The sequence below is a fragment of the Thamnophis elegans genome, chromosome 1, assembly GCF_009769535.1.
Source record: "Thamnophis elegans isolate rThaEle1 chromosome 1, rThaEle1.pri, whole genome shotgun sequence".
Classification (NCBI taxonomy): Eukaryota; Metazoa; Chordata; class Lepidosauria; order Squamata; family Colubridae; genus Thamnophis; species Thamnophis elegans.
The window spans coordinates 86,492,910-86,513,544 of record NC_045541.1 but is presented as its reverse complement, the minus strand read 5'-3'; the positions used below and the strand labels follow the sequence as shown (position 1 = coordinate 86,513,544).

Genomic DNA, 20,635 nt, shown 5'->3' with positions numbered 1-20,635 from the left:
TCCCTCAAATTAATCTGCAAAGTAAAAAAAATCAAGTACTATAAGCAAAACATATCAAATACAATACCTGTATGTATTCTCACATGATTCTTATAGTTAGTTGCACTGGCAAATGCCCTTCCACATCCTGGCTCTGTACAATAATATGGTCTTTCTCCTGTATGTGTCCTGATATGAACCTTTCTGATGTTAGATGTTGTAAATGACCTACCACATCCTTCAAAGGGACACTTGAAGGGTCTTTCACCTTTAAAAAATTGAGACAAACAAATTAGAATACTTTTTAAAAAGCATATTAATTCATTTATAAACATTTGGCACTGAAAATGTCAATAAACACATCTCTCCTCCTCCTTCCTTCTTTTTTCACTATTTTTAAAATAGATTATAGTATTCTGGTACAAATAAATTTCTAATGCTGCCTTGTACAAAATTGTGAGCTCTAAAATACAGTAAATTCACTATATTTTACTGAATCACTGAATTCACCTTTTGCTTCATTTGTTTTATATTTATTTTGTGTGAATAAACTGTTTCAGGGATTAATATTTAATATTTTCATCTTTTTTTTCTTTAACATTTCATCTTAATGAATCATGCCTAAAGTTTGGGGAAATTTTGTATATTCAATACCATTACTAGCTTAAGTCAAAGATGCAGGTAGACAAACTTCTATAAACAAATAAGGCAATATTTATATATGTTTTGTGTTGATCTATGACTGTAATAAAGGTTGAAAATTTACATGTTTTATTTCTCTCATTTCTCTGAAGGTTAAAATGCTAATATACACATAGTGGTAATAGCTACAACAATATGAACTATTCATGTGGCATATGAATAATTCACAAAAACAATAAAAACCTCACTAAATGAAAAGCTAAACATTTTAAAATACAAATGAGACAGGATGAAAAGAAACCTGGAGGCAAAGATTTTGAGTGTTACTATGTACTTTTTGTTATTATGTATTGTGTACAAAGTGTGGTTTAACTGCTGCTGGCAAGTTTGTCATTTCAGTTACTCCTTAAATTAAAAGGAAAATTCCTTAGAAATAGACTATAATCCAGAATATTAAACTTCTGAATATGTGCATTCCCAGTCAAATACTGAACTTTGGACACATATTAGTAATATAGTATTTGACAAAAAATGTATGTGTCATTAAAATGTTAAAACAGCATGAAAAACTGCTGCTTGAGAAAGAAAGGGCATATTTTGTTAGGTCGCTGGGTTGTAGCACTGGCTGTGTTTAAACAAATGGGTATCAATTATCCATCTGTAAGAGAACACTCTAAAACAGTGATGGCTAACCTTTTTGTCGTTGCGTGCCAAAGCGTCCACATGCATAATGCAATATACCCCCTTCCCCTGGCGTGGTGCTACTCCCCCATGCTCCCCCTGCACATGCATGTGCACCCCCATTTCCCCTGCACGCGCACCCTGTGTGTACCCCCACACATGCATGTGCATCCCTGCATATGTACCCCACCCACCGCGCACGTGCAGCAGACCCAAACACCAGCTGGTAGGCGGGAGACACGCCCGCATGCGCAGTGGAGCTGAGCTGGGTGACAGCTCACGTGCCCGCAGTGAGGGCTCTGTGTGCCACCTGTGGCACACATGCCATAGGTTCGCAATCATGGCTCTAAAACATATGTGTATTAAACTCACCTATGTAATAAAGAAAAAAAGTATCTTTTCCCTGTTTAACTTATATACAACTAGAATAAATATGTCTGTACTGATCAGTACTTAAATCCCTACAACAAATATTGCTAGCATACCCTTATGCTGGTGTGCGACACTTTCTCAAGTGCTTTTGCTAAGAACTGTCGAGTCTCTGTATACTGTCATGCCACAGAGAGAAGCCTAAGAGGGATGGGTGAAAGCACAATTTTATAATTCAATGTATTATTGAATATTACCGAGATATTTATTAATCCCCCCACTACTATTATAAAATACCAGATAGGAAAAAGCCTTCAAATTATTTCTATGAAAGACAACTATTGGCTTCCTCCTAGAAAAAACTGCAATTTTTTTACTTTAAAAAGTCTGCCAGTTTTTTGCCAGAAAGATGTATGTTTTGAAGTGTTTACTACAATATTACATTGCCATAGTTTCCATAATCCTTTCATGATGCTGGATATCATATTGTTACAAGGGAGAAAAGAGCTGAACTGTGCTAAGACACACCCAACACAGCTTTTCTTTAAAGGCGGTCTTTAGTTCAAATAGAAGGAATGGAATGTCTGTAAGAATGTTACACAACCTGTTTTGATTCTTTTTCTTCTTTTTAGGGCAAGCATTAAGGATATGGTTATTTTAGAAACTGGACTTTTAAGAGGGAAACAAATTTATATAGTTTCATAGATCCCTCCACTGTAGATTTCAGTTTGTGTATTGTATTGTAATGTAAAGCTAAATTTATATGAAGTCTGTCTCCCTTATGAAGACATTTAAAACTGAAAAGCAGAGCAGAGAAATAGGATATTGAGCTCTACCTGTGAAGCCAATTTGGTGTAGTGGCTAAGGCACCAGGTTAGAAACCTGGAGACTGAGAATTCTAGGCAAGAGAGCTAACTGGGTAACTTTAGGCCAATCACTCGCTTTCAGCCAAATTACCACACAGGGTATTGTGGTGGGGAAAATGGAAGGAGAGAAGAATGTTAGGTTTGTTCACTGCCTTGAGTTATTTATAAAAATAAAAGGGAGATTAAAACAAAATCTAAAAATAGATAAATTAACATAAAGACACACACTTCAGCCTTGTTTCTTCTATGGGGTTTTCAATTTCAATTTAGATCTCAGTATTTCTGGGGATATATTCTTTATGCTTACATTAGAAACATACAAGAAAAAATATTATTATTCAGAATGTATGTGATAAATTTTGTTTGTTTTTCTTAGATGCCGAAGGCAATTCCTATTTGAAATACTTTTAGTATTAATATCTGAAAGCCAAATATTATCAATATATAACAAAAATAACTAAGGATTACCTCCTAGAGAATATACACTGTGTCTAGCTATGGTTAAAAAAAAACCTACTGTGGGTGTAAACTATCGATTGTAATTGCTTTCTTCCTGAGAAATTGCAAGTACCAATTGTATATAGGCTGTCTCCACATTTAATATGAACCATGTCCAACAGAAGTTAAAATAATGTTTCTACAGCACAGATTTATATTACTTCACTTCTTCTAGAAGTAAAGAAATGAATTGGATGGCAATTTTTTGGTTGAGTTGTGAGCCGCCCTGAGTCCCCTTCAGGGGAAAAGGGCGGCATATAAATAAAATAAAACTCAAAAACTCAATTTATTTCAGTCTTTGATAGTAAATCAGCAACTGCCCATAGACTACCTTTGCCTGATATTCATTTACTGTATGAAATTCATGGATGTGTGGAAACTATGAATATAGGTCAGTGATGGTGAACCTTTTGGCACTGAGTGCCCAAACTGGAATGCGTGCACATGTGCATGCTGGGAACCCGAAGACCAGCTGGCTGGTGCGTGTGCCCACAGAGAGGGCTCTGCGTGCCACCTCTGGTGCGTGTGCCGTAGGCTCATCATCACGGGTATAGGTAACAAAAGCTTCACAGAGGAACAGAGACAAATGAAGGAATGGAGTATATACACGAGACTAACAAATGAAATGATGGAATAAACAGATGTGAAGAGCTCCATAATAGCACAGAGGAAAAAAAGAATGAACTGGGGTTATAGGACTTTTAAATAAAAATGAGGAAAATCGAGATAATCTGTCAATACTGTTAAAGAAAATAATGGCAAAATAAGAAACAAAAATGCTCTAGTGTATATTGGGCATGTACAGAGAAAAAGAAGGAAGGTTAGGGGAGAAAAGGGATCCTCAGAAGAAGCTGAGTTGTACCAAACTATCCCTTTTACACGTTTGTTAAAAATGTATTATTTCACTCTCCATTGTTTAATATCTCAAAAAAGCTAAATAATGCTTTGGAATGAAACATCATCAATATGTTGATGATTTCAAAGTCCATTTGTTATTCGTATCTCAAATATCAGGCTGAAGTTAGTGATGTGCTAAGGGAGGCTAAAAAGTAAAACAGCCAATTAGAAGCTACTGCTGATAGATTGGCAGACTAACCAGGAATTATTTGTTCTATTACTGATAAAATTGTGCAAAACCAAATCTGCAGTTTTTGGATACTTTTAGGCCAGGTCCATATGGCATAAACTGCATTTCAACAGTTCCAACTTTGTATCAGCTGTATATCCTCTTGGCAATCCAGACAAGTCTATTGCAAGGTCTTCTATGTGGGCCTCTTCATGAAGATTATGCAAACACGATCATTGGTGAAAATACAACAATTAGCTAACCTAAGCTGTCAACTTTGCCATACATAATTAATATTTAAAGAGCTTCATATTTTTTGTTTTTGTTTGTAGGTTTAACTGATTTGTGAACAGAAATGAACTTTTACTCTACTACTTTCCAACTGCAAACATCCTACCAAAGACATCAACTGCATGCAGAATTTTAGGTGACTGGTAAAAAAAAAGAGCAAATTATTTTAACTAAGAAAGAGTATGATTGTTACTGCTGCTACTAAATATTACTAAACAGTTATGTTGTCGTTATTTTACTTTAGATCTATGGTGCCTTTAAATTAAACTGATTAAATTGCTGAATTTTGTTTGAATTTATGAATGTTTATTGGTAGCAACAAACTTTCTAAGTTACGTAAAAAGAAAAAGTACTTTTGTTGAACATTTTATATAAAGTGAATCAGGTGTTATAAAGCTTAGGTTTTTATTTTAAGTTTCAAAATGTTCAAAGTAATTTACAGTTAAGCCCTCTATTTGTTTATGTAGATATAAGAATTTCTGAATTAAATGGGACTTATCCTAAATAGATGCAGTAAAACAATACATTTGAAGCTTTAGGCTTTAGAACAGATTGGTTAAAGGTAGATGTGTTTAAGAAATACTTTATGACATCCGAATATGCCATTATAAAAATTAAAGTGTATTAATATGAAAAATACCTGTATGGGTTCTTATATGTTTCTGCAGGTCTCCTGAAGTCTTGAATGACTTTGTGCAGTTTTCTTCTGAACATCTATAAGGCTTCTCTCCAGTATGAGTTCGGACATGACTTTTTAATCCATAACCTTGACAAAAATTGAATGATTTAAAATCTTTTATTCCATCTGTCTTTAATTTTCTATGACATTCAATGATTTGCATGTTTCTTTCACACCACTAAAGTAGTAAGCTTGCATTATTTATAAATCTTTAATTAAAATTTCCACTTAAAAAGAATTAACCCTCTACCTGTTGCAAATGCTTTTCCACAACCTGGATGGTCACACTGATATGGCCGATCTCCTGTGTGTGATCTTTCATGTACCTGTTGAAAGACAGAAATCATACATTTTGTAATGTAACTGTATATTTGGAGTTTATATAAAGTAAAAGCAAAAGTCAACTTGCCCATGTTGGCCAAAATGAATTAAAATGACCATATTACAATTTGAGTGATGTCTTAATAAGGTTAAAAAAATTGTTTCCATTACAACATGTATACATAGCATGTTTAATAGTTTGCAAAAACAATGTCATTCTTATAGCAATACTTTTAACACCTATCGGTAGTTAAAACTTTTGAAAGGAAAGTTAAAAGCAGAGAAGCAGAGTTTCATCATTTATCTAAATTGACAAAAGACCTTCTGTTAGAGAATTAGAGGAATCTTATGATAAGATCGCCTGACTCAGTCAAAAACCTCCCAAATTAGGAAAGTCACAATGTTTTGGTCATTTTCAAACAATTCTTATACAAAATGTCTATGTTAGGCTTAATATCTGTTATTTTGTTTGTGTGTGTATGTGTGTGTGTGTGTGTGTGTGTGTGTGTGTGAGAGAGAGAGAGAGAGAGAGAGAGAGAGAGAGAGAGAGAGAGAGAGAGAGAGAGAGAGAGAGAGAGAGAGAGAGAGAGTGAGTGCCATATGACTAAGCACTTAAAAGTACACTCAGAATTATAAAAATATATGTAGCATCCCTGCAAAAAGAGGTAAAATTTAAACTATCATCTGTCACACGTTGACTGCATTTCTATCATTTTCAGATTTAATTGCAAAGAACAACTGGAAGGTTTGAATAGTTTTTCAATAATAACCTTAAGGTGATGAGCAGTAGTGTACAATTTTCCACAGCCATCATAATCACAGCGAAAAGCCTTATCTCCAGTTGACTGGGACTTAGTTGTTACTCTTGTGCCATGGCTCTGCAAGACAATCTAAATGGGAAGAAATGAGAATATTAACATTTCAGTCATATTTAAATTCTAGAAAAGGACCTGCATTTTAAAACAAGAGTTCTTTAAAACGGTACAAATAAAAATGCTTCCTACATCTTTTGGCACCTAAATATCAGCATTTCCCTAAAGATTTCTTAATCATTAAGTTTAAGATTTTTTTTAAAATTACATAAAGGGACATTGTTTTGAAATATGAAGTACAAATAAACAGGGATCTGTAGCATTAGCTTTGAAGGGGAGAAGGTGCTTTGGAAAATACATATATCATGCTCAAAAAAGCATCCATGGGCAATTCATTAAAAGTGCATTATTTCAAGAAAAGGCTTTTTCAACACACACCTATATGTATCTAAAGCTAGCTCTAAAACTCTACCCAGCCCTCAAAGTGAATTGCCAATAAATGCTATTTTGGACTAATCTGATTTATTTTGAGAGAGGTTTTCAAAGAAAAAATTCAGGCAGTTTATCAAAACCACATGGTGCTTTTTAAACTAATTTTTATTTATGTTAATAAAATTGTATCTAAAAAGAAAGTCTTTTATAAGTATGTAAAATAGTTTGATACAATTTGGATATTTTATCAAACTGCAATGTACAATTTTGAAATGAGAGAATTCCACACCCATGAAAGGTACAGTTCTCTAATACATGTAGAAACAGCAATGCTCTGAGAAAGCCCACTTGTAGTCTTTTTCATCTTGCAATAGAGAGGAGGGATTATCCTTGGATGAAATTTATTTATATCCATCTCAACCCTTTTCTGCAGTGAATGGACAATATGATTTAACGGTATTAGGAAAGGCATTCTGCACATTCTATACTTAGTATAACACATTTCTTTTTATGGTCAAGAATAGAATATTCATGTTATAAATTTTTTTATACTGAGCAAGTCCCTTAGCGAACAAAACTAAGGATTTATTTTCATTCTAGTTTTTTTTTAAAAAACAGGACAAATTAGATTATTATATACCTGCATTTTTTTATCTTGTTCACTGTCACCTATCATCCCAGTGCTACTAACGCTGTCACTTCCATCAATAGACACCTGCAAATAAAAAAGAATAATAACTTAAAAATCTGCTTTGTGCTTGTTCACTTTCACAAAAATTTATTCACTATGAACTCTTCAGCAACCTAATCAAATAGTATTACACAATAAATTAAGTTTCTATTTAATTTATTTCCCATGATTGTTTTAAATAACAATTAGGGCATCCAAACTACAATTGGTTTAGGGGCTGCAGAGTAGGTAGTGCTGCGTTGTCACTGCAGTGTACAAAATTGCAATCTAAGGCACTAAAATTAATTATAGTACCAAGTTTTCCTGAAAATAAGACCTCCCCGGATACTAAGCCCAATTGAACTTTTGAGCACATGGGCTAAAATTAGCTGTCCCCCAAAAATACACCCTCCCCGAAAATATTGCAACACAGAAGCAGCCATGAGATGACCACGTTCTCTGCCTCTCTGCCGCACTTATTTCGGGGGTCAAAAGAAAATAAAACCCTGTCTTATTTTCAGGGAAACATATATGCAAACAAAGGCCAAGATCTCTTAAATATGCCTGGTAAATTTCTTAATATTAGTTTGAATGCAGATATAGTCCTTCTGCTTATAGAAGAGTCTTTCCTCAAGTGGAAGGTTTGTTGGGAAAAACATAAGATACAATTTTTGTCTATTATCCATTATATTTGTCTAAGGATTCCATAATTCTCCAGAATAACATTTTAGGAGCCAATGCATATTTTCTTGCAGGAAAAGGAATTCCTAATGAGGATAATTCTGCCCCAGAGGGGAAAAAAATTCTAGCACACCACTGTTGAAATTCCTAAACCCTTGTTATTTGTTATTAAAATCATCTTTAAAAATGTAATTATTTTAACATTATTATCTTCAAGGAACTATATTATACAACTGATTTATTGACACTAAGATATGTTATGAACTGTGATGGCACAGTGGTTAGAATGCAGTATTGCAGGCTACTTCTGCTGATTGCCTGCAGTTTGAGTCTCACTGGCTCAAGGTTGACTCAGCCTTCCGTCTTTCCAAGGTCAGCAAAATGAGGACCTAGATTGTTGGGGGCAATATGCTGACTCTGTAAACCACTTAGAGAGGGTTGTAAAAGCACTGTGAAGTGATATCTAAGTCTTAAGTGCTATTGCTATTTCTATTATTAATTTTCCTTGCAGGTGAATGATTTATGATAAGAATTATTTTCTTAAGATCTTTTTGTTTGCTCAAAATATAAATATAAAAAACAGAGATGCTATATTTCTATTAATTATTTAATATCTGGTATATTCATTATGTCTGCATTTCTTTGATTGTACTTCTAATGGTTTGCTGTACTATTCTCCAGTCTTTTTTACTGTTTCCAACCTCCATTCAAACCCTTTCTGAATATCAATTCTATTATATATTTAAGTACAGCTAGTTTGGTTTAAATAACAGGATTCACATACTGCACAGGATTACCCTAAATATGTTTTATTGAATAAGTCACAATTATGAGTTCACACAACATGCTAAACCATATACGAGCCTGACTACTAGCTACTCTCTTGTTACATCATATTTTAATTGCAATATAATTCACTTTGATTTTATCATGTTCACCAATATAAACTATATGTAGTTGTAGAGCAAAGTACCTTGGCTGCATATTGTTCGAGAGCAGTTATGGTATCTGGGTCAATAGTAGCATCTCCCGTGTGAAGACCTGCCACTGTGCCATCTGCCTGAATAGCTAATATGGTGTCCGATTGTGGCACTTGTACTGCATGGTGAATGTAAGCAGTGGTCCCATCTTCTAGTTGTACTGCTTGCAGGGCACTCTGGTCGTAACTGTCTGATAAATTATTAAAAGATGAATATTAAGACAAGAGATCATCTATCTGTCCTAAAAGGAATAGCACAATTAAATCAGCATCCTATTGTAAATTCTGTCATTCGTTATAGAAAGGACTATGAATACAATGTTTAAATATCATTAGATCTACCAGCTCCCAAGATATATCCAGCAGCTTCTATAGATGGCCCATAATATCTTTAGCTACCCAGGCAGGCAGGTAATCTAAAATCTGCATGGTCCCACAAATTCACCTGTCTAAGTTTCTACTAGTTAAATCACCTATGAATAAAATCCTAGAGGTCTGGGATATTTCTTAAAGTATGGCATTTTAAGGTCATTGTTAAAATAAAGTATACAGTACATCAATTGACCTTTAAAACAAGAATATGTGTATGAATTTATTCCATAGAAGGTTTAGCAGTTAATATCCAGCATTTAGAGGGCTAAATCTTATTACCACTTTACATATTTATGCATCAGTAATTTTGTACATTAGCAAACGAACTTTTTATTCTTCAAACTCAGGATAAATTTAAGAACATAGGTATGAAGCCATATGGATTAGCAGAAAAAATATTTTGAATGTCCATGAGTGCATTTTTCTCACTTCATTAAATAAAATCCACCCTCAAGGAATTATCAATTGGTAAATAAATGTGTTCTGAATTGCTTCCCACCTTTGAATCCAGATCATTGCACCAACCTACTATAGAATAAACTTGAGTTGTATATACAATTATAGAATGTTTTAATTGTTGTTTTTTTAAACTTATGCAGTAAAATTCCAAAGATTCAGATTTCAGAAAAATAAATTTCTTGTGTTATGGTATAAATACAATTTGAAATACACTGGTATTTCAATAGTTTAGAACATATACATTATTTATGTGATTAGTAATAAATGTGTTGTTTTGTATTTTCCATCAACAAAATGTCATCAGTGGTACTTGTCTGTTGAAAGAAATAACTCAGGTGATTTTGTTTGATGTCATTCTATAATCCCATATGCTCTCTCCGGAAATAAGGGAATTAAGACTGAAAGCCACAAAGTCAGTAATTGAAAAATACTTTCCCTAAGTGAAAACATATACTAACTTTTGACTTCCTGTGGGAGGAGCCTGTCGCCGAAGGAGCTCAACGGAGCCCCTCTCAGAGTTCTGGTCTGTATATCTAATTAAGATCAATAGATATCACCCCTTTCTGGCAGAAAGGGGCAGGCAGAAGCTCAGGTGCTAGGATTTATTCGTAGTTCACAGCCCCCTTTCTTTTTTTTTGGGCTGCGAACGGAGAAGAGATCCAGCGTAACTGAGCTCTTATCTCCAGCCAGTTCCTCGCAGCTGCCTTTTTGCAGCCCTAGACAGGCGACCCCCCCACTCAGGACAATGATAAATTGTTTTAAAGCAACTTAAGCTAACACGAGCGGGTCTCACTCCTGTGATGTTTTTTTTTATAACTATCTAAACACCAGCCTTGTTTTTCCTTTGAAACTTCTCTGTGCAATTGGGATACAAAATGGCGTTTTTACTGTGTTGGTGATTGATGACGTAATTAACCGGCTTTATCTCCCCGGAGACTGCTACTCATTAACAAGCAAAATCTACAAATAATTTATTGAGAACTGACCAGCTGAAGACACTGTTTATCTGTTTATTCTCAGCTTTTATCTATAATGCCTCCCAGGTCTAAGCAAGCAAAAAAATCCCCCCCGCATGTGCTTAAAGAACTTGTTAGTAAATCGCTGCCTTTGTCTCCTACACCACCTACTGGAGATTCCTTGACACAGGAGCTTTTCTTTCAAATAATTAATGACTTTAAACAAGAAATTAAATAATTTGTGCTGGATTTATGCGATAAAATACAGACTAAAATTGCCCAAATAAAGGCGGATATGTTTGAAGTTACGTCTACTTTGACAGATTATATCGAAGAAATGGAGACTAAACTGGAAACTTTGGAGGGGGCTAATTTTAATTTGACTTCTAATATCCAACCATTACAACAAGAGATTAGAAATACTCAAACACAACTTACAATGATAAATTATAACAGAAAGGCGTCTGCAATAAGAGTCAGAGGACTGCCCGAAAAGAAAGGAGAGAACTTGAAACAGACGTTTGTAGAAGCTTTCAGCCAAGCGGTGGGAGGTCCGGGACTCAATTTTGATTGGAATATTCGAAAAATCTATCGCCAGAATTCGCGTGTAGCAGAGCAACGACAGCTTCCAAGAGACATAATTATATACTTTTTCACAAGAGAATCCAGAAATGCGATCACTCAAAAGTTTTACAATAACAGGCTCCGAATCGATGGCCATGATTTGTTTGTCTTTAAAGAAATCCCGCTCCAGATGCTGCAAGCAAGGAGAGGCTATACTTTTTTAACCCAAGAACTTAGAAATCGTCAAATACAGTATAAATGGGAAGCTCCAGTTGGAATCACAGTTACATTTGAAAATCAAAGATTTCGTATTAATTCTGTCTCGGAAGCTCGGGACTTTTATTATAAAACTCTGAAGGCGGGGCTTCTTGACTCACTCGGAAACGCGGAAGGACAAGGTGAAGGAAAGACAAGCAGCAAGTCACTTGGTTACAAGAAGGAGGGAGTTGCTCTCCCCCTACTGGAGAGGCAGAAGAGCGGAAACTGAGGATTCAGTCATATTTTCAAAGCAGCGGGACACGTGGTTATAAGGGAGAGGGTAGCCTTCTCTTTTCGAAAGGGCAGAAGAGTAAAGAATATAGATCCAGCGATGTCTTTAAAATACTTTCTAAGCTTTTGGACTGATTAAAACTTTAGGATTTCTGTTTGGTATGAAATGGTAAAGCTGTGTACTGATGAGGAATGGAAAGAAGCATTGCTTATTCTAGACAGATATTATACGGGACTTTTACAAGACTTATTTGAATCTCAATCCAAACTGCGCATGAAGTGTTTTCTGTGAGGAAAGCGGGGACTAAGATTTATTTGAATTGCGGTTTGGGATGAATGGAGTTGGGAGGAGTGGGGCAGAAAGGAAGGTGGAGCGGGATATCGATGAAGGGATCTTGGGATTGAATGAACTGGTATGAATTTTGGGCACACATTTTACGGATTTACATGCTTGAAGTATAACATAAAAAGCTCAGGATTTTAAAGTGAAGAGCGAGATCATAATCTTATGCAATTTGGGCTCGGGAGGAATGGAGACGTGAAACGAAGGGTAGGAAGATGAGTAGCGAAAGTATGATTAGACTGCTCTGTATTTGAAGATAAATTGATTTTTGTATAAACTAATATTTGAATATAAGGTTAAGAAAGGCTATCTGGAGAGTCTACAGGAAGATGGGGGTAAATATCAAAGAAGTAAGGGACGAGGACAAAATATAAATGGAATGATTCACACTGTTTAAATTTTAAGAATGATGGGAGGCTGAGCATAATGCAAAAGATTTTTAAATTTTTTTTTTATTTACTTTTTCGTTTTTTTTTTTCTTTTTCGGAGTGTTCTTTTTATTTTATTTTCATTATTATTGTTAATAAGATATTTTGAAGGTGAATGGTACTGAACGGTGCCGGGTGTGGGACCTGGGAAGTCGGAGGGGGTTAGGGAGGGGGGTTCATTGGGGGTGGGTGGGCGGGTGGAGATATAGTTTCAATATATAGAATAAGAAGAATACATTTGTATACTGTTGATCCTTATATTTTCTTTTTATTTTTCTCTTTTTTTTCTTTTTGCTTTTTTCCTTTCTTTTTTTCTTTTTAGCGTAACTGAATAGATTAAGGAATAGAGAAATGCACCATAGCGAGAAGTAGAGGAAAGGAAGAGGGAGAAGTAAGGAGGGAGGAAGAGGGGAATGTAAGGAGGTTGAGAGGGGAAGGAGGGTGAGGAAGGCGAGAAAGGAAGACAGGAGGGGAAAGGGAAGTAGGAGGGGTGATCGTTGGAGGGAGAAAGGAAAGTTGGAGGGGGAGAAGAAGGGGTGTATGAAAGCGATAGGTTGGGTTTATGAGTTGTGTTTAGGTTGGGGTTTTTCTTTTCTTACTATTATGTTATTATTGTTGCAAATATACAGTATATAAGTGAATGTACAAAATTGAAAATGAAAATGAATAAAACATTTAATAAAAAAAACAAAAAAAACATATACTAACTTTTGGGTGTTCTGTAAAGAAATGTATTGATGTAGGGCAAATCTTGAATAATATATTTCATAAATTGAAGAAAAATTGAGATAACCTTACTGGAAAGTCAATAATATATTGACATAGAATTTACCTTTTGAAGTGTGATGTATAAAGGCTGTTGTTCCATCTTCAAGCTGAACTGCCTGCCCATCTTCTAAATGAAGACTGTCTCCTACATCAAAAAAGGAAAAACACAATTTCAAAGATGCAATATCCCATCATTACAAATGTTCAAGTCCTTATTTTAACATTTTAACTTGCACTAGAAAATATATTAATAATGAACTTCAAAATTCAAACAATTATATTTTATGCAGTGTTAAAATAACAAAGCATAATTAATTTTATTATGAAATCAATAGACTGAAATTTGTATTTAATTAAATATACTTACTACTTTTAGACATGGGAACATGTTGGACATAGGCAGCTGAGCCATCTTCCAGCTGTATCACCTGGCCATCCATTAATTTGCCATCTGAAATAGAAGTATATTTAATACTGAATAGCCCATCATTTCCATCAAGAGGAGCAAGCTCCAAAAAAACAGGCTACACTGCAAATTTAACCATGGAATGCATTTTCAACATGCAGAAATTTTTCCATAGTTATTCTCCAAACTCAGCATCCAGCATTTGGATTTTATATATGTCTTTCTTGCTGCACTGGAATTACTGTATACAGAAAATGTCCTCAAGTTGCTTATCTCAAGTTGAATCAGATGACCTGTTGGGAGGCTGAGAAGCTGAATTAATATGACTGTCCTCTCACTTTCCCAGAGAGATTATTAAGAAAGAGATCATATGGACTAGAAGACATTCTGGGGGTAATAGCATTCATATATTCTGATTTTGGATTGGTGCTCATAATGCAGCCAAGAAAGAAGATCCACTTACGTTAATGTTAATTATATTTTGACTTCATCATTCTTTTACTCAAATAATACAACTAGGGGAATGAGTGTATCTGTATAAGTTATATGTGTGTGAAAATCAGAGGATACTTATTTTTTTAATTTACTTTTCCCCTTTCTCAACCAAACAAGCAATTCAAATTCATTTTCAGAATAAACATTGGGATGCTGTTCACATATATGTAGACTGATCTGGATTTGAAAGAAATGTAATTACATCTATTTTTTTTAGACTTGACCCCAATGTTACATTTTGAACTATGTTATTTTTAAATAAAATAGCTACAAAAGTTCAATCTTTAAATAAAATGACTAAAAAAAGAACACTTTTTGTTCTAAGCCTCCAAAGGTCCCTCAAGATATGGTTATGTCAGCAGGCTTGCAGACCAAAGATCATGTAAACTAGTGAGATGGCTTCTTGACTATTAACATCCTCTGTTTATTATTCCTAGTTTTTAATGTTTTTAAAATTTGTTAATGATAATGATTTTAGATGTTTATTATTTTAGTTTTGTTTAAGTCTTGTATGCTGACCAGAGTCACTTGCTCGTGAGAAGCTTCTATTAATATCATAACAAATATAATAACTTTGTAAACTGGTCACAATATGAAATAATAAATTTCTGAGATTATTTTTATTAAATAAATTGCAATAATGGTCTTCTAGATATACCTTTTGAGTTGTGTTGTATGTAGGCAGTGGATCCATCAGAAAGAGTAACTGCCTGTAAGCTCACTCCTTCCATATTGTCCAAGTTGTCTCCATCTACAACAATAAAAACAACAACTGGTATTGCAGCACTTACTACACCTCTACTGCATGAACTACTAAGACATTTTAACTTTTGGGATAAATTCTGAGTGAATTTTGTGCAGCATTTTAAAACCCACAGTACCACTGTGTTTTATTTTTAAGTTCAAATATATTTGGGCTTGTTGGAAAGGGGATTATCCAAAAAACTTACCTTGTACAGCTACAGCTTCTGTTAAACAGAGAGTGACATGCTGAGCTTCCATCCCTCCTCCAGAGAACTCTGTCATTCCCTGAGAATCCCGATTTATCTGGGCTAGTAACATTGTCTACCTAAACGTAACAGAAAGTGAATACAAATAATATTTGAATTAGATTCGCACCAACACTTCCTTTCTTACACCAACACTTTAATATTTCTCAGACCATTAAGTATTTGTGATTTTTTTTAAAGAAGAAATAGTTTTGCAAATACTTATAATCCTCTAATGAGGTATTGCAAGAATCCTTGCTGCTCCCAAACATCTTGTCTGAATTTTTTTTAAACATTATTTTGAATAGTTTTGTCCTCCAAGAGAAAATATTGTGACATGTTAAAGACTCAAATAGTAATAAACATACTGTGGGGAATAGTTTATGCATCGAAGTGAAAAAGTTCTAAGGAATTATGATATCCCTTTCTAAATAAGAAACTGGGGATTGAAACAGAAATATACAAGATTGGTTTACTTTAAATAAAAGACCACAGCATTCATACAAGGTCAAGTCAGTTAGCTAATGTAATTGATACTATTAAATAACAAAATAGGGTCTTCAACTGGTTTTTCTACATTTGCTCTGCACATGTAGGAAAACCAGCCGTTGGGCCCAGGATGGTTGATTTGTTCTGCAACAGCAGAATAACAGAAAGTTAAGTTGGCAGCCCTGAGCTTTCAAAAAGGCTAATCAGATCACTTAAGACTAGCTACCACATAAAATTCCAGGGAAATAGGGTATACTGCAAATTGAAAACCTCTTGGAAGATGACAGTGGCAAACCAATTCCAAGTAGTTGCGAAAAACCCAACAATTTTCTTTGTATGTAGCTATCTGGAGCTGAACTTGTCTCAAGAATATTAAAGACTCAAAGGATACTTTACTTTTTTTGACAAAATATTGATAAGCTATGGATTAAATTAGAATAGACATTCCTGGGAGTCCAGTTTCACTTGTTGGATATAGGCTCTGATATTGCATATTTTTGTGACTGGGGACTGAATAAAATAAAATTCAGGTACACGATAATGGTTTTTTTTAGGGGGGGGGTCTTTTGTGGCTTTAGCAGGGTTTACTTGTTAATCTTAGATTAACAAATCTACTTTATACTTTTTTAAAAAGCAGAAAACTGAGCTGCTAATTTTTAGCTTTTCGCTGTTGATTTGCAAGAATATAATCCTGCAAAAGACCCCAGGACAACAAAAAACAGCTTAACATGAGCAGACACAGTGCCTTTGACTAATAATTCTTCTCATATATGCTCCTCAAAATCAGCATATATTTTAGCTTTTTATTTGTTTCTCTATAGATGCTTTTTTACCTCCTGCTGTCTCAGCCATCCTAGGATAATTTCATATTCCATGTTGTCTATGCAACAGCCCTGTATTGTCACTGTGATTCCTATCTTTAATTTTTTTTATTTAATTATTTATCCTACTTTTGTTGTTTATGTATTTATTCATTATAGTTAATTATTATTAAGAAACATGGATCAGGAAAACTGAAATACAATTCATCAACGTATCCTGACTTATACACAATTTTAAATCCAGTAATAGAATCAAGGAGCATCAGGATAGGTACAGTATGTTCCCATTCTGCAGCAGCCCATTTACAGTAACATAGAGGTGGTTGCCCCCCAAAAATACTTTTACATTTAAAATTGCAATTATAAATATAATCAAAACTCAGAAGTATGCTTTGGAATATTGTATGTTTGCATACGAGAGATGGTATTCAGCAGGTTCTGACCAATTCTGGAGAACCAGTAGTGGAAATTTTGAGTAGTTCTGAGAACCGGTAAATATCACCTCTGACTGGCCCTGCCCCATCTATCCTCTGCCTCCCAAGTCCCAGCTGATCAGGAGGAAATGGGGATTTTGCAGTAACCTTCCCCTGGAGTGGGGATGGAATGGAGTTTTTACAGTATCCTTCCCCTGGAGTGAGGTGGGAATGGAAATTTTACAGTATCCTTCCCCTGCCACGCTCACCAAGCCACACCCACAGAATGAGTATTTTTTGAATCCCACCATTGATGCTTAAGATTACCAAAATCAATGCTTAGAACATTTTAACTCTTAATATTAATTAATTTGACAACAGATCATAGGTTTTTCTTAAATACAGCTTAGTTTTATTAATTTGTTTCAATAAAATTACCAAGTACATTTTCAAAGAGAAAGTTGTTTCAACTGTACCATATGAATTTTTCGAGATAAAAGCTCTGTTGCATGAAAAAAAGGGAAAAATGAGGCAGTTTGTTCTAATGGTTAAGGCACTTGGCTGGAAGCTAGGAGATATGGAGTTCTAGTCCTGCCTCAGGCATGAAAGCTGGTTGGATGACTTTGGGCCAGTTGTTCTTTCTTAGCTCAACATACTTCACAGGCCTCTTGTTGTTGGGAAAAATAGGAGGAAGAAGGAGTATTAGATACACTCACCACCTTGAGTTGTTTATAAATGAATAATAAAGATGAGATTACAGTTACTTATTTCTCCCCCCCCCTAAGAAAAATATTATCCAATAGCTACTACTAATGGAATCCATTTTTTTTTCATAATTTCTCTTTAAAACCATCTATGCCCACAATTATGACAATTTATGACACTGTATTAAAAATACTTTTGAACTATCAAATACATTCAGAATAAAGCTAATTTCATTGTTAAAGAAACTGGTCAATATTTAAATTAATCCATATGATTGCCATATATACAAATGTGTTTACCTATGGACAAGCAACATCTGGCATTATAATAAACTTTGCCCGATTTGAAGATCTTTCTTGCCAGTTGTTAAGCAAATCACTGCAGTTGTTAAAGTTAATAACATGTTTATTAAATGAATCTGGCTTCCCCATTGATTCTGCCTGTTAGAAGATAGCAGAAGGTGATCATGACCTCGGGACACTGCAACTGTCATAAATACATGCCACTTGCCAAGCACCCAAATTTTGATCATGTAGCCATGGGGATGCTGCAATGGTTGTAAGTTAGAAAATTGGCCATATAAGTGTCTTTTTTCAGTGCCATTGTAACTTTGGTCACTAATAGTTGTAAATCGAGGATTACCCGTACAATCAAAGCTTGGTTGTTTTAGTAAAGGAAAATCCTCACCTTGTAAAGTGAGTTATTGAGAGGAAAAAATATATGGAGAAATTTTCAGGATCCAAGACCCAATATACTGATGATTAGGATCATCTCCATCTAAGCACAAATGCTTCAATATATTTAATATTGTAATATAGAATATAATAATTATAAATTCAGTTCTCCATTAAATTCTTTCCCTCTAAGGGTAATATATACCTGGGTGAATGCTCAAAATATTTCTAAGGTAAAAAATAAATGCTTATATATAAAGGCTGTACCTCATAATAGCAAAATAAAGACCTGGGAGCAACATCAGTTCATACTAGTGTTGCAGAAAACTTTATCTACTTCCTCTGATAAAAGGATATTGAATTAATTAGGTTGACATTTCAGAATGGCAATGTTTCTTCAAGTTAATCACAGTATAATAGTTTTCTCTCCCTTGATGTTTAAGACTGATCAGAATGAAACTTGATTTCTATGCTCACATCATAAATTTCACATTAGCCTTATTGTCTTCACAATGCAAGATGAAATGAAAGCAATTATACTTGCTTAAACATAGATCTGAATCAATTATCCAGGGATTTAGAATCAGTTTTAATTAGAACATCTAAATGAGATGGTTCCAACAATTTCTACCTGTTGCTTACCTGTCCATAAGAAAGGGCAAAATCAACTCCTCCCCATTACCACCTTGGCACGAGCCTCTGCTGGATTCCACTTCCTTCTACATGTAAGATTTTCCATTCAGAGAATGGTCATTCTAGATTTAATCCAATATAACCCAATTACTTATCAAAAGCTCTAATATACATGTGGGAAAAATACCTTTTAATGAACATCTGCAAGATTAGAGCAGCTAGGCACTATCTTCCAGGACAACATAACCATGTTAGGTTTAGAGATTCCTGTGATCCAAGGAAAGCAAACAGATGCTATTTTTTGTACCCCTGGTTTCAAAATTACCTTCTTGAAAATGAACCCAAAGCACTGATCCTTGCCACCTGGGTCTTTTATGATATTCCAACCTGCTTCAATCTATAATAATTAAACTATGATTGAACAAGGAGGAACATTAGATGGAAAGATTTGAGTGATTCTTACATAATAGCACCCAAGCAACTTTGAGGGTTATAGCTAAATATAGTTATAAATCAGTTTTTCTTAAACTTTTTTTTTCTCAGGACCCTTCTCACTTTTAAAAATTATGAAGGACCTCAAGAGATTTGTGTGTATGGAGGCAATTATCAATATTTCATGTATTAAAAACAAAAACTGACACATTTGTTGGTACCACTTCTAAGAATTGCTTGTTGGAGTTTTAATATTGCATTATTTTTCAACATAGGCTGGGAAATAATGGTGATCTTGTGGTCCCCTGAGAGTCTTGGGGAGACTTCCCAGAATTTTAGGACCACCCTTTAAGAATCACTGCTATAAATGAAACACTAACACATCATTAAGCTTACTTAATTACCAGAACTTTTATTGAAAAAAAGTTTTATTTTGTAGGATCAATAAGTAAAACATGTCATAAAAAATAGTTTAAGAAAGAAATAACTAACTGGGTTTGTGACTTAGAAGCATGCCTCGTTTTCTAATTCAGTGGACTGGGATTAGATTTAGATACATACATCTGTAAGTAGACTCATACTTTTTCCCATGAGCCCCTACACCATAACCATTTCATTCCAGTGAGTTCAAATCTCTAGCTGCTTCATAAAATTAAAAAGTTGTAATTATGATCACTGGATGAACAAATCTTTTATCAATCTTGTTCCTTCTGGATGCAATTATTATTTTCTACATAAATCTATTTTGATAAAGGCATATTTATTATCCCACTAGTGTTTGCAACTAAGCCCTCTTGAGCTTTGATTTTTGATCTTCCCTTAAATGGGCAGATAAATTCCTTTTAAAAAATTGACAATTTATTTATATGTAGCATGCAATTATCTATATTGCATATCCTATGATAGTTTTTTGTTTGTTTGTTTATTGGATTTATATGCCGTCCTTCTCCCAAAGGACTCAGGGCGGCGTACAACATAAAAAAACACATATTACAAAAGTTAAAAAGGAAATTAAATAAAGTATCCAAAAACAAACCCAATTAATATTAACAATAAAAATTTAAAAATTAGATTAAAATTAACAATTAAATTAATCATTTATTTTATTCTGTTCAGGCCAGGCCAGCTTGCTAGAAAAGCCAACTTTTTAGGGAGCATCGGAAAGACTGGAGGTGCTCCCACAGAAAAGGCTCTCCCCCTGGGGGTTGCTAGCCGACACTGTCTGGCCAACGG

At 34.5% G+C, this 20,635-nt stretch overlaps 1 protein-coding gene across 12 annotated transcripts in view; it reads right to left on the bottom strand.

Moving 5' to 3' along the window:
- ZNF143 (zinc finger protein 143) overlaps positions 1–20,635 on the bottom strand; it is a 31,467-nt gene that overhangs the window by 8,633 nt on the left and 2,199 nt on the right. For 3 of the 12 annotated variants that reach the window (XM_032223183.1, XM_032223192.1, XM_032223201.1), the window contains exons 2-12: positions 17,435–19,092; positions 15,197–15,315; positions 14,905–14,997; positions 13,713–13,796; positions 13,410–13,496; positions 8,961–9,157; positions 7,277–7,351; positions 6,163–6,282; positions 5,322–5,397; positions 5,033–5,158; positions 68–247 (exon numbers count right to left, since the gene is read on the bottom strand). In XM_032223183.1, coding sequence (XP_032079074.1) covers positions 68–247; positions 5,033–5,158; positions 5,322–5,397; positions 6,163–6,282; positions 7,277–7,351; positions 8,961–9,157; positions 13,410–13,496; positions 13,713–13,796; positions 14,905–14,997; positions 15,197–15,308 — 1,150 coding nt within the window. In that variant the 5' untranslated portion in view covers positions 15,309–15,315; positions 17,435–19,092. Of the gene's footprint in view, positions 1–67; positions 248–5,032; positions 5,159–5,321; positions 5,398–6,162; positions 6,283–7,276; positions 7,352–8,960; positions 9,158–13,409; positions 13,497–13,712; positions 13,797–14,904; positions 14,998–15,196; positions 15,316–17,434; positions 20,382–20,635 lie in introns of those variants that run through there. The other 9 variants (XM_032223218.1, XM_032223232.1, XM_032223175.1 and 6 more) reach the window with 8 other exon arrangements.